The sequence below is a fragment of the Belonocnema kinseyi genome, chromosome 8 (assembly GCF_010883055.1).
Source record: "Belonocnema kinseyi isolate 2016_QV_RU_SX_M_011 chromosome 8, B_treatae_v1, whole genome shotgun sequence".
NCBI classification, from domain to species: Eukaryota; Metazoa; Arthropoda; class Insecta; order Hymenoptera; family Cynipidae; genus Belonocnema; species Belonocnema kinseyi.
This window is the reverse complement of record NC_046664.1, coordinates 32,064,789-32,078,410: the sequence shown is the minus strand read 5'-3', so window position 1 is coordinate 32,078,410 and position 13,622 is coordinate 32,064,789. Positions and strand designations below refer to the sequence as shown.

General features: G+C 30.6%; 1 protein-coding gene across 1 annotated transcript in view; it reads left to right on the top strand.

Annotated features, from left to right (window-relative positions):
• Positions 1-2,779, top strand: part of LOC117178215 (protein retinal degeneration B) — an 85,616-nt gene extending 82,837 nt beyond the window's left edge. Inside the window, exon 20 of the mRNA XM_033369522.1 lies at positions 1,871-2,779. Within this exon, the coding sequence (XP_033225413.1) occupies positions 1,871-2,000 (130 nt within the window). The 3' untranslated portion in view covers positions 2,001-2,779. The remainder of the gene's footprint in view (positions 1-1,870) is intronic.
• The last annotated feature ends 10,843 nt before the right edge of the window (positions 2,780-13,622 follow it).

The window sequence follows — 13,622 nt, the reverse complement described above, 5'->3', positions numbered from 1 at the left end:
AATATAATATATTATAAAATTTTACAAGCAACTTCAAAATGTCTTGGAAAAGGAACAATTTTAATTATGTATTTTTTTTTTTAATTTTGTCAGTTTTAAATGATTGGAACTATCTTTTATAATTAAAAATCTTTTTCAATACTCATTTCACAGTTTCCAACGTTTGAATATAAAAGTTCCTAGTTCTTTTCTGGTTCAATTTTGAAATCGTATCATTTTTACAAAATTAATTTGAAATTTTCACATTTTCACGATTGTAATTTAAATAACGCTGCACAGTTAAAAGGCGTTTATTAACCAAAGTGTCAAATATTAAAAAATTTTAATTTTTCAACTTGTAATGACACACACTTTTTTTAGGCTGTTTCAAATTTCCTTTGAGTTTTTTCTTGTTTTTTTTCAATTTTTACAAAAACATTATGATATTTACTTTGAAAAATCAAATTTAATTGGTATGGAATAAACAGGAATAGATATGCACATAAAATTATTTAACTAGTTTTAGTCAAATAATTTAAAGTATAGGCCCTTTGATCCATAGATGTAATTTGAGAGATTTCAGTGTTAAAATAATAAGGTATTCCATTTTCAAGGATTGAAGTTGGTTCTGTGGAATTTATGATACTTGCAATTTCAAATTTTTCCATTTAAAAATTTCGAAAATTTTCATTTTATTAAAATCCTTCAATTATAAACTTACCATTTTTAGCGGTTTAAGCAGCATTTATAAATTTGAGTAATTGATAAATTTGGAATTGCTGAAATTTAAAATAATTATATCTGATTATATCTGAGGTTTGATTTAGAATTTGAATATTACAAGTTTATTTAATTATCGGATGACAGAAATTTACCGAAATTGTAAAATTCCCGAAAGAAAATAAAACTAACGAATTTTAAAATTTTGAATTCCGAATTTCGAATTCCGAATTTTTAAATTTCCGGACAAAGATCGGATTCGGCATTATTGAAAACTCCTGAAAAATAAAATACACAAAAAAATCGAAATAGAAAATTTGCGAAATTATAAATTTGCTGAAAACTTTAAAATTGAGAATAAATACCCCATTAAAAACGAAAGATTATTCTCATATAAAAAATAATATTAGATCTTATTTTTGTTCGGGAATCTTAAAACTTGGTAATTTACTATTTTCGGGTACTTAATAATTATAGACTTTACAATTTCGGACAAAATATTGTGTGTAGTTTTATTTTCTTTCGGAAATGTTCATTTTTCAGTACATTTCTTTTTCGGTAAATATTTTTCCATTAATTTCCACATTCTAGATTTTTTTGATTTGGAAATAATATTCCGTCCCTAATTATTTCAACGTGCAAAATTTCATGAATTTTAAAAGTAATATTTAAAATAAATTTTAAGTTTTAACAAAACGATGCTGCATGAAACTTAGGTAATACTTGATTTAAAAAGATCCTAGTAAGAAAATGAAAACATGTTATCTGAACAAAGGTTTTTTATTCAATTTCTAAACCCTCATAAACCCTGAAAATAAAAAAAAATACTTTAAAAAGCTAGGTCGTTTTTTTCTGAGCGTTTAGCTCAAGATCCTGAAGGTTTGTAACTCTAGATGTAAAAGCCCCAGTAACCAAATAGAAAAACTGCATCGTGAATAAAGTAAGATTACCTACTAGAATAAAAGTCCCTAAAATCTAGTATTTTGAAATAGTGAGAAAAAATAGTTAATAGTAAAAAAGAACAAAAATACGAAAGTTAATAAAAAAGGATTTAAAAAATCGTAGACCCAGAAACAGTCCCTCGAGAAGTTCAAACAATCCTAGTTGAGCCCTCTGATTTTTTTGTTTTTAATTAAATTACATTAAACCGATACTAATTCAAAACCGACAGTTCTTTTAGGACTCCAAGAAGAACACCTCTTGGTCGCAGGGTCCTAGAGCGTAGTACAAGCGTGGGTCCTTCGACATCATCTTCTCAGAGAACGCCACCACCGAAGACACCAGCTCAAGAAAAACTCTGACGATTTGCGCGCTGTCGCTCATTCTTTGAGTCTCATGAATAGAGGCTAGAAAAAAAAACCATCAGTGATGCTGGATAGTCCACTAGCTTAATGCGCTCTAAATTCTAAAATCTAAAATTTAAAGAATCTAAAGTCTACATCAATATCGGTCATTCCAGCACAGAAGAAACTGGGCTTAAGAAACTGATGCAACTGTGAAGTTAGCTGAGGAGTGCAGCTCGGTTCTCAAATGCGGAGAACCTTCGGCTCGGCAGAGAGAGGGGCCGCGAAGCAACTTGCGTCCCTAGCATGCGTGCGCACGCTTGCTGCTGGTCTATCTGGAGTTCTCTGCATTTGAGAGCCGAGCTGTGCTCGTCGGCTAACTTCACAGTGGCTCTAATCCGCTCCTTGATAATTATGTCTCCTTCCATAATTCTGCGTGGAGTTTTACGTGGATATCAACGTAGTTTCCTTCACACACATGGAATTCCACTTGTTTTTTTTTCTACTGGGCGTTACCGACGCGTTACGAAAAAAGTAACTAGTTATCGTTAGCGTTTCAAAGTGTAACTTTTTCAAATTTACTTTTGCTAGAAAGTAACTATCGTTTCCATTTTTAGTTACTCTCGTAACTAAAAACGGAAATTTGTATTACTTTAATATATTTAGTAACTTTTTTATCATGAAGTCCCTATAGTTACTTTTTAAAATAAGAATATCATTTTAGTTACTTCTTTTACTAAATTAAAACAGGGAACCCAAAAATTTCTAAATTCTCTTGAAATCCACTTCAATTAATGGATTTTGACTTTTGAATTCACCTACATTCTTTAAATTCTTATTCACTAATTCTATTCACTCCCATTTATCCGAGATTTAGTTGTTTTTTTAAATTTATCTTAATTTCGTATGAATTTCATTAAATTCTCTTGAATTCTCTTGAATTCTTCTAAATTCAAGAGAATTGTACTGAAATCAATGCAATATGTTGTGTTTTTTTCATTGATTTGGACTTCATAAATTCTTTTGAATTCTTTAGAATTCTCTTGAATTTTTGTATTTTCCCAGAATATTTTAAATTCCTCCGAATTCATTTGAATTCTTTTTAATTCCTTTGAATTTTTCTAAACTCACCTAATTTTAATTAAATTCAATGGCTTTTTTAATATATATTTTTTAATTCACCCTAAAGTATTTTGAACTCACCTTGAATTCTTAGGTATGTCATCGAATTCTTTTAAATTCTTTTGAATTTCGTTTTAAACCACCATGAATGTTAATAAATTTCATCAAGCTCTTCTCTTTTCACTTACATATCTCTAAATCTACTCAAATTTGATTTAATTCGTTGTTTTGTTTTTATTTTTTTCTCAATTCACTAAAACTCTCTATAATTTGCCCTCGAAATTCGCTTAAATTTTACTAAATCAGTAGAACATTTTGGATTTCTATCAAGTCACTTAAATTTATTAAAAGTTCACTTTGAATTTTTATGAATTTCGTCGAACTCTTTTCATTTTCCTTAAGTCTTCCAAATCACTCGAATTTTACTTGATTGAATGTTTTTTTGGAACATATATTGCATTCATTCAAATTCACCTGGAATTATGATAATTGAATTCTTTTGAATCAAAAAGATTAGATTATTAGTGCAGATTAGTAGCTTTTTGTCAATTTCAGTCACTTTTTGTGTTAAAGATGAGTTACTTTTGTTTACTTTCATTTTTAGGGTTTCGTAGCCTGGGGCAGAAATCCCTATAGTTTTGGTTGGGTGTCCCTTTGTCCGTCGTACTTTTTTACAAGGAGGGAAGTGAGGGAAAATTATGGAAGAGGAAGTAAAAGTTAGGGCAAATGACGGAAGAGAACATGAATAGAATGGAAGTAAGGGGAGCATAAGTATGGAAAGTGAGGGAAAACGAAGGAAGGTAAGAGGAAGTGACGGGATTGTAAGTATCGGACGTGATCGGAAATTAAGATTGGGGGCGTGAGGGGAAATGACGATAGGAGCCGTAGAAGGCATTAGGGGAAGACAGGTAATGTAAGGAAAGGATAGGGCGAATATGAGGATGGGGAAGTGTGTGTATAGGGGCAATCATGTGTGGGGAAGTAGGGAAAGTGAAAGGAAATTATGGGTCGGGAATTAGGAGAATTGAGAGGAAATGATCGGAAGGGACGTAGGGTAAGTGATGAGAAACACGGGGAGAAACATGGAAAAGAGAAGTATGAGAAATAGGGGAAATGAGAGGGAATTTCGGTGAAGATAGAAATCAAAGTAGGGGATGTAGGATAAGTGGGGATGATTGAGGGACAGGAAAAGGGATGGTATGCGAACTAGGGGAAGTGAGAGGGAAATGGAGTGGGAAAGTAGAAGAGGGGGAATGTTATCTGGGGATGTAAGGAGAGGGGGAAGTAGATGATTAAGACGTTGGGAAAGGGAGAGGAAGCGAAGCTTAAAGTGTTGTGGAGGGGAATTATAGGTGGAGAGGTAAATTAAAGAAATGTTGGAGGTGTAAGGAAGTTTAATTTTGGAAGGGGTAAACCTAGACGACTTAATTCATTTCTTAATAGATTACGAAACCCTTTTTTTGAAGGAGCGGAGCGCTTACTTTTGACTCATTGTTGTCAAGCAAATTAGACTGTGATATTCCTGTATATTCTTGGTTTATTTTTAATAGCAATGATTTTTTGAAAGCTTTTCCGTTCACTCTACCCGTTTCGCGAGTTCCATATAATTCCTGCAATACGAAAGAATCGTTTGGAAACTCGATGCCACAAATTGAATAGTGAAAAAAACAAAACAATTGTTTAATTGTCATGAAATAGGATGTGTGAACAATATTTTGAAAGTAACTTAAAATGTAACGATTTTTATTGTTACTGCTACTGAAAAATTTAACTAGTTACCTATTCATTACTTATTTATATAAGTAACTTTGTTACAGCTCTCGTTACAACAAAAGTGACTAGTTGCATTAAGAGTGCCTTTTTATGGAGGTCTGTTTTAAATTAATCGATTAAATAATTTGCCACCACGAGTTAGCATTTAAGTTCTCGACCAATCAGATTTTCCGTAAACTAATAAGGTAATTAGAAGTGAAATCTATGTGAAATATTCATGCATTGATTAATTCCAAATAGGCCTCCCTGGTAAGGCAGGTAATGAATGAAACGGGGTAACGTCCAGCTGGGTAATTGGTCAAGGGGTAAATAAACCGTGTCGAATAAAATATTCTCTGCTAGAGTCCGATAGACGGCAGCACGTTATTTACGCCCTAACGTACTGCCATCTATCGGAGTCCACCGGAGAATCTTTGCGAGGGGCTGGTCACTGAGATTTCAGGTGACTCGCGGATTTAGAAAGGACCCTATGGAGGTCAGCAAGAATCTCTAAATTCTATTGCGTTGTTCCTTGGTTAGCCCCGCACTTAGTCTCAATAAGTTTCGAGTACCGCGTGATTTACTTTTCAAAGGAGCCTCGTGGTAAGTCACAAGAAATCTGGAGTTAGTCCGAGGGAGGTCTCTAAGAAATCTTCGTTATTCCAGTGGCAGTCATTGTTAGTCTGACTCCCTGATTGCTGAATGACTAGCCCCTCGAATCTTTGAATACGTCCAGTTTTTTCTATTAACCTTTGAGGGAATGCTCAATGTCGATACTCACACTGATCAAAGTTTATTTTTTATACATAACAACCTTTTGCTCCAACTATTTCGATGAACGTCTCTTCGGTTGAAGTTTTTAAAATTATCTTCTCAATTCTAGTAATGATATGACTGAATTTCATTCGGAGAAATACAATTTCGAAGCAGCAATAAGGCAGTGCTTCTGGTCATTCGTCTTTCATCAATTTCCCCACCGAATGCCTTATTTGGATAAAATCCGAATTCGTAGGTGAGGAAATCGATTTTGGATTCAGAGCCGCGAATTCAGAACGAAAGTCTTGAGAAGTTGTTAAAACTGTTACCTGAATTTCTTGTTGTTATTAAAAGCGCATTGGATAAAAATTTTATCCATGTTATCGCGATGTGTCTCGTTCGATCAGTACTTCGATTCTATGAAAGATCACAGAGAGGCTCTTAGTTCGATTTTCTGGTAAACTCGGTATCATAATTTACTGTTTTTACAATTGGAATTTAGCATACTACACTGGAACCTGAATTTTCGTAAACTGGATTTGTGCGTTCCTAGAATTGATGGCCTCCACATTTTGGTAATGCGAGGAGAGTAGGAAATGATTCACGTGGCCCAATCTGTTAAAGTTTGGAGTTCCTGGATTTACATCAAAGGCTACTGCGGACCATGCCTGAAACCGTGCATAAATCCAGGTTCCAGTCTATAAGGCATTTTTTTACCGAGTTTGATTTTCAATTTGAAAATTTCTTAAAAAGTGTTGAATAAGTTTATAAAAGGGTGGTGTAGATATATTACAATCAAAAATTTACTTTGTCGAATGGAATCCACTATTTTCAATGTAAATGTCATTTAATACAATTGAGACCCTTTTCCACAGTTAATTATTTTAGAAAAAAGTCCTTGTTTCATCTTAAAATTATTATTTCGTCTACTTCGCAAACTCCAGTTATAAATTCTTTAATTTTGAACCTTTTTTATTGAACTTCTTCAAACTTTAATATTTCGTTTCAGAATTATTAAAATGAAAATAAGTATTCTATTTTTCGTTTCTTCTATTTTGTTGTTCACATTCTCAATTGTTATAATTTTAGCTTCAATTGTTCTATTTTCAATATTGCAGTTTGAAATTGCTCAATTTTTAGAATTTTAAATTAAAAGTTTTCAATGTTTATCTTTTTAGACCGAAATGGTGTTGTACAATTTTCAAACTTGTGGCAAGACATTTTTCAATTTTTGAACTTGAAATTGTGCAATATTTAATATTTTAATTATTCGAATTGTTCATTTTTCTTTTTTTAATTTTGTATTGAAATTGTTTAGTTCTAAATGTTATTTTACTTTGAAATTTTTTAATTTTTAACATTTCCGATTGAATTTGTACAATTATAATCTTTTTGTGTAAAAAAATTAATTTTGCATATGGTATCATTTGAAGAATTTGTTTGTTATAAGTTTGAAGCAGAATTAATTAATTAATATTAATAATATACTTCATACTTCATTAATAACTTTCAATTGTGATTTTTTTTATTGATCTCAAATTTTAATAAAGAGAATACTATATTTAGAATAAAAAAGTAATATAAATGCGTCAACTTAAAAAATTCCAGTTTACAGTTAATATTTCTGTTTAAAATTGTGAAATTTTTAAGAGTGAAGCTTATAGTTGTTCAACTTTTAACATTCAAGTTAAAAGTTTAAATTTTTTGTATTTTGAATAACTGATCCAGAATTATGTGATTTTTAATATTTTAGTTTGAATTTTTTGAATCTTATTATTTCTGTTTAAATTTTTCGATACTGTCAGTTTTCATTTTAAATATTCCTTTTGGACCATTTCAGCTTGAAGATCTTCGATTTTCAAAATGTTCGAATTTTTTTTTTAACTTTCTAGTTTGAAATAATTGATTTTGTATAAAAAATTGTATCATCAATCTCAGTTTCTAACAAAAAGAAATATATATTTCCAAAAAATAACATACAATATGATAGATTCACACTAGTTCTGTATGAAATTGTCCCAGCCGATTCCAGTTTTAAGATAATTGCAAAAATGTAGTAAATTATAATAACAATTTTTACCAAATAATGTAGAAAAAGTCTCTCGGTGCATTGACGGTAATACGTAATGCTGCGAAGATATACGTAGTAATCCGGTGCTATTTTCTGAAATTTTACTGACAAATTAGCCAGGTTCGAGATTTTTAATGAAGCGTTTTATGACCCGTTACGAAAGTATTTCAGATATATTTATATACATTTAAGTTTCTGGACGCCATTGAAACTGTGCCATATGAATTTCGATAAAGATCAAAAATACGGGTAGATTTTATTGATAAGAATCGGTTCATTCAAGGATTTTTTCTCCAAGAATTTCTTCTCTGATAATCGAAGTTTGTAATCAAAACAGTCTCGACGGCGACACGAACCTCAAACTTAATTTCTTGGTTAATCTTCAGGTAGCGCATTAGAGCCATTGTGAAGTTAGCTGGTGAACTCAGCTCGGATCCCACATGTGCAAAACTGTCGGCCCGACAGAGAGGCGGTTGCGAAAAACGTGCGTGCCTAGTGTGCGTGCGCACGCTTGCATCCGGTCTAACCGGGGTTCTCTAATTGTGAGAGCCGAGCTGCGCTTGTCAGCTAACTTGACATTGGCTCTAATTCGCTCCCTGATTAATAAGATAAGAATAAGTTATAAGTTATTGAAGTAAGTTAAGTGACAAATCCGACGATTGTGATTGTTTTGAATCTAAAAAACGCCTCAATTTCGTGAAGGCATTACGTATTGCTCTGTAATTATATTTGCTATGATGTAATGCGACTTAAAAAAACTTAAAAAGATAAACAAATGAATCACTGTGAAATACATATAATGACTGTTTGTATTGTTGTATAATAAGACGCGAGATTAGAGAAATTATAGTGGGGAAATTGAGTATATGAATATTGAATATAGCTAGAATATTAAGTGATTGTAAAAAATATTTTAATTATACGGACGAACGATTGAAGTATTGGAATAAGAATATTCTATTTTTGTTAGATTAAACATGTTCTGATTAAATGGATGAAACTCATGATTTTATATCATTCTTCATAGTGAGATTCTCCTGTTATTGTTTTACACATATGTTTGATTCGAATTTTATTCGTGAGTTTATATTTATAAGTCGTTAGAGATGAAGTATTTCTCGTTAGGAAACTGTTGATTCTTATCGTTATTATGTGTATAATCGCGTGTATCGTATTGTTTCCTTTCAACGTACATATAATTATAAAGAATAAAGCATTTATGTTGAACTGAAACTGTCTATTTTAACTGTAAATTAACATTTATACTTGAATTACTTATTTTCAGGATGGTAGCTCGGATCTCACATGCGGTGAACCGTCGACCCGGCGAAAAGTCGTCCCGAAGAAACGTGCGTGCCCGGCGTGCGCGCTCACGCTTGCCGCTGGTCTAACTGGGTTTCTCCGCATGTGAGAGCCGAGAAAAATTTCTACCCAATAAACTTTAGTTTTTGACACCCCAGCCCCCTTGTATTAGGACCGGAAAACGCCCCAAAAAATGCCTAACAGAAAATTTATGTAAAATTCATGCTAAAGACTAATTTTTTAACTTTCACCAAATTAATTATTTTCAATAGGTAATTCACAAGTTTTGAAGTATTTTAAACTAACTTTTAATTGTTTAAACAATTTTAATTTCTTGAAACTGTTTTTCGCCCGTAAATCGTAAAAAATTATTATTTTCTAGAAATATTACACAATTAACAATTGCTGAGAGTAATATATTTTTTAAGGATATGTGGTAATTATTAAAAGAATTTTTATTTGTTAAAAAAAATTTCTGCGATGAATCTTGTAATGTTACTATTTTCTGAAATCAATAACGCATCTAATGAATACGAAGACACTAAGAGTGATATTTTGTGTGAAAGACAGTTTACAATTAGTTATACAATTTCCATGCCTTTAAACAAATTATTTTTTCCTGCAAAATTTAAAAAGTAGAAGACAGTTTGCAATGATTAAAAAAATTAATCAACATTTACTTTCGCCTTTTCATATGAAAAGTGGAGAAAATGATAAATTTTTGTATGTTTTATTCTATATATCTTATTATTCAGTATTTTCTTATCGCAGAACTTATACTAAAATTTTTAAAATAATAATGTTTTCAAATACATCGAAACTCTTCAATAGCCCTCCCTTCTATAGCCCTCCCGAGAATTGACGCCGCGTCGCAGGTAGGTGTAACAGGAACTGCGCGGATTGCGGGGGTCTGCGGTTGTCACTCAGGTGAGCACTCAGGCATGAACAAACCAAAACGGTGCGGGCTATAATGTGCTATTTCCCACCCACCGTCAGCCCCAAAATCGGCGCTATAGAAGAGTTTCACTGTAGTTTTTTAGTTACCTTATTAACAGTTATTTTCACCTCGATTTCATTGATCTATGAAAAGAAGCAAATGGTATTAAATGTTGATTATGTTCAGAAAACCTTGCACGTTTTTCAGGATGAAAAAATTTTTTAAACAATTGCCAAGTATCTTAAACACGAAATATTACTTTTCACATTATTTAATTGTTTTTGTTTGAATATTCAACTGTATGAATTCTTAACTAAAAAAGACTAATTTTCTAACTAAAAAGTAGAATTTTCAACAAAAGTGCTGCGTTTTGAACAAAGAAAGATTTTTTATTCATAATAAAGCAAGAAAATCCTCATTCAAAATAATTGATTTTTGATTGTAAAAAAGAGGATTTTTCAACAAAATAAGTGAATTTAAAATTTTTTTAAATTAATTTACTAAAATGATGAAGCTACAAGTAGAAAAAATGGTAAGTTTGGACCAAAATTTGAATGCTCAAGCCAAAAGATCATTTTCCACGAAATAGTGAAATTTTTAATCAAATTAATAATTTTCTAACCAAAATGATTGAATATCTAGAAAAAGGTTCCGTTTCGTTAAAAATTGAATAGTTTAATTTGCAGTTAAAAAAATTAATTATCAAAGAAAAAACGGCTTTTTTGACTAAATACCCAGTGGCACAAAGTTGGGCGACGCCTTTACGACATCGTTACGACATCTTTACGACAACTTTACGACATCCTATGTCCATGACGTTAAGATGTCTTTACGATATCGTAAATAAGTCGTATGATCTGACGATGTCTTTACGATATCGCAAAGACACCGAAACAACATGGACATAGGATGTCGCAAAGATTTTGTAACGATGTCGTAAAGACGTCGCCAAATTTTGTGCCCAATGGGTAGTTAAATTTTCAGTTAAGCAGTTGAATTTTCAGATGAGGACGATACATTTTCAACGGTACATGGAATGGTTGTATTTTCAGTTCGAAAAATTAATTTACTACATAACTATTTCAACAAAATAGTTAAATTTTGAAAAAAAGTTTTCAACTAATAAGATGAGTCAATAGGAATGATTATGCATTTTTTACAAAGTGGATCCACGTCCAACAAGTAGTTGAGTTTTTCCAGGTTCAAGATATAAATAAGTGGATCCCAAATTTTTTAATTAGAAAAAATTCACCGTTTGTGAAGAGTTTTGTTTTTCAAAATTATTATTGAAATATAAATTTTACCGTTTATACCTGAAATTAGTTCAAACTAGTTTTAACTTTTGTAAAAAAGTGTTTTTTAAGAAGGACCTGGAAAAGGGGTCTGCGATGTGAATAAATCGCTCTTCTGTGACATTGTAGATCTTGAATTTTTCTCAGTTTTACCTACACGTAAATGTTACATTTTTCTTACTTTTGAACTTTAAAATAAAATTTTGGTATAAAAGTAAAATAATTTAATATATTTATGTAACAGTTATGTCCAGAAAACATGGTATAGTCGAATTGTGATTCTACCTTATTTAATAGTTTATCCGGAAATACCTTGAAAATTTATTTTTAATCTGTTTTAAATTGTTGAAAAAACTAAAAGTATGGTTAATGAGAAAAATAATCTGCTAATTTGAAAGAATTGTCATGTAAATAAAAAAATTGGTGTCAACCACATTAAATTTACTTGAAATTCCTTGATATAATAAAGAAACTTCTGTAACTAAGAAGCAATGTTATATACAATAAGTCTATTTAAATATTATTTCTATAGGGGTGTAAAGATTCATGGAACTTTATAACAACATTTTTTAACTTTCATAAATTTCAAAGTTTTAAATATTAAGACAGAAAAATGTTTCATGTTTAAAAAATAGTATTGAGTATTAAATTCAAACATTTAATTTTGTATTAATATATATTAATATTAATATCAAATAAATTTTAATATTGACAGGAAAATTAAGATTATTTTTTAAGCAAAATTTCCAATTTTCCAAGCTAATATTATTAAAGAATTGAAAAATTAAAGTCTTTTTGATTAAAAACTTTATTACTTTGGTTGAAAATTTAATGACTTGGATAAAAAATCCTTTTTTTAATTCAATTATTTGTTTCAAAAATCGTTTTTTTTTTGTTTGTTAAAAATACAACTGTTTTCATATAAAATTGAACTATTTTGTGAAAAATTCAAACGCTTTCCAAAAATTCGTCTTTTGTACTTGAAAATTCAACAATTTGGTAGAAAAAAATCTTATCTATCTTGGTAGAAACTTGTATTTATTTTGGTTGAAAAGACTTTTTTTTAAATTGAAGAATTATCTTCATGGTAGAAAATGTATCTATTTGGTTGAAAATTAAAATTTCTAATAAAAATTCATATTTTCGAGTAAAGTCAATTGTTTTGTATAAAATTCTCTTTGGCTTGAAAAATTAACAATTTGGTTGAAATTCTTGTTATTTCTGAATTGCAGGAGCGTTTTTTATTAAAAATTCCACACTCTTGTTTAATGTTTGTCTTTTTGGTTTGAAAATCGAACTCTTTTTTTAGAAATTTCATCTTTTCTGGTTAAAAATGCAAGTGTTTTATTTTCTCTAAATTTGAATTAGTTAAAAATTTTACTTATACCTTATTATTGGCTGAATTCAAGCTGTGAATCATCTTTTTTTTAATAATTCATTTTTTTTTAGTTAAATTCAACTGTTTTTGATTAAGAATAAGAATCTTTTTTTTTGTTAGTATTTGAATGCAATCGTCCAAATTTTCGATCTCTGGTTTTTAACGGATCTTTACGTTTCGGCACGCACAGAATCCGAAAAACATAAAATTTTGTCGGCGTCTGCCTGTATATCTGTGTATGGTTACCTGAATGTTGTAGCCATGCTAACTTTTGAAGGATTTGTCCAATCGAGTCCGCATTTCATACACTTCTGAAGGTCCCCAAAATGAAGGTTAACTTCATTAATCAGACATTTCGAACCAAAATTAAAAAATTGAAAGGATTTTCAAAATTTCACATTTTTTTAATTTTATAAATTTTTGTCAAAGTTTCTTATAGATGGGTAAAAAACTTGCAAATTATCCAATTAAAAGGTTTAATTTTGATGAAAATTAGAAAAGTTGTATACTTTTCAAAAATTTGAAAATTTTCAAAAAATAGAAAAAAAATATTTTTTTCATAAATCCAAAAATTCCATTCAACATTTTCACTATATACCAAATATATTTTAAAACTTTTCTAGCAGAATTTTTCGATTAACCCACAATTTAAAAAAATAGAGCCCGGATAACCGAACTGTTGAGTGCGAAGCGCGATTATCGCAATGAGAATGTAATCTTCAAGGCTGTAGGTGCTTTGAGAACCTTTTTTAATGTCAAATTAAAAAAAAAGTTCATTATTTTGTAATTTCTGAATAAGCAGTACCAGACCAAGGTACACACACAAAAATTGTAATAGACATTTGATATAATATTTTTTAACATACAATTTAGAAAATTTCGCATAGTGGTCTGTGTGGAGGGTAATACAAAAACCGAGCGCGGAGCGCGAGATACATACGAGGGTGGATTGATAAGTTTCCGGCCTGACCAAGAGATGGCGCCACTAGGCCTACCTTGAGGTGGCGTTCTATAGTACCATCCTTAGATA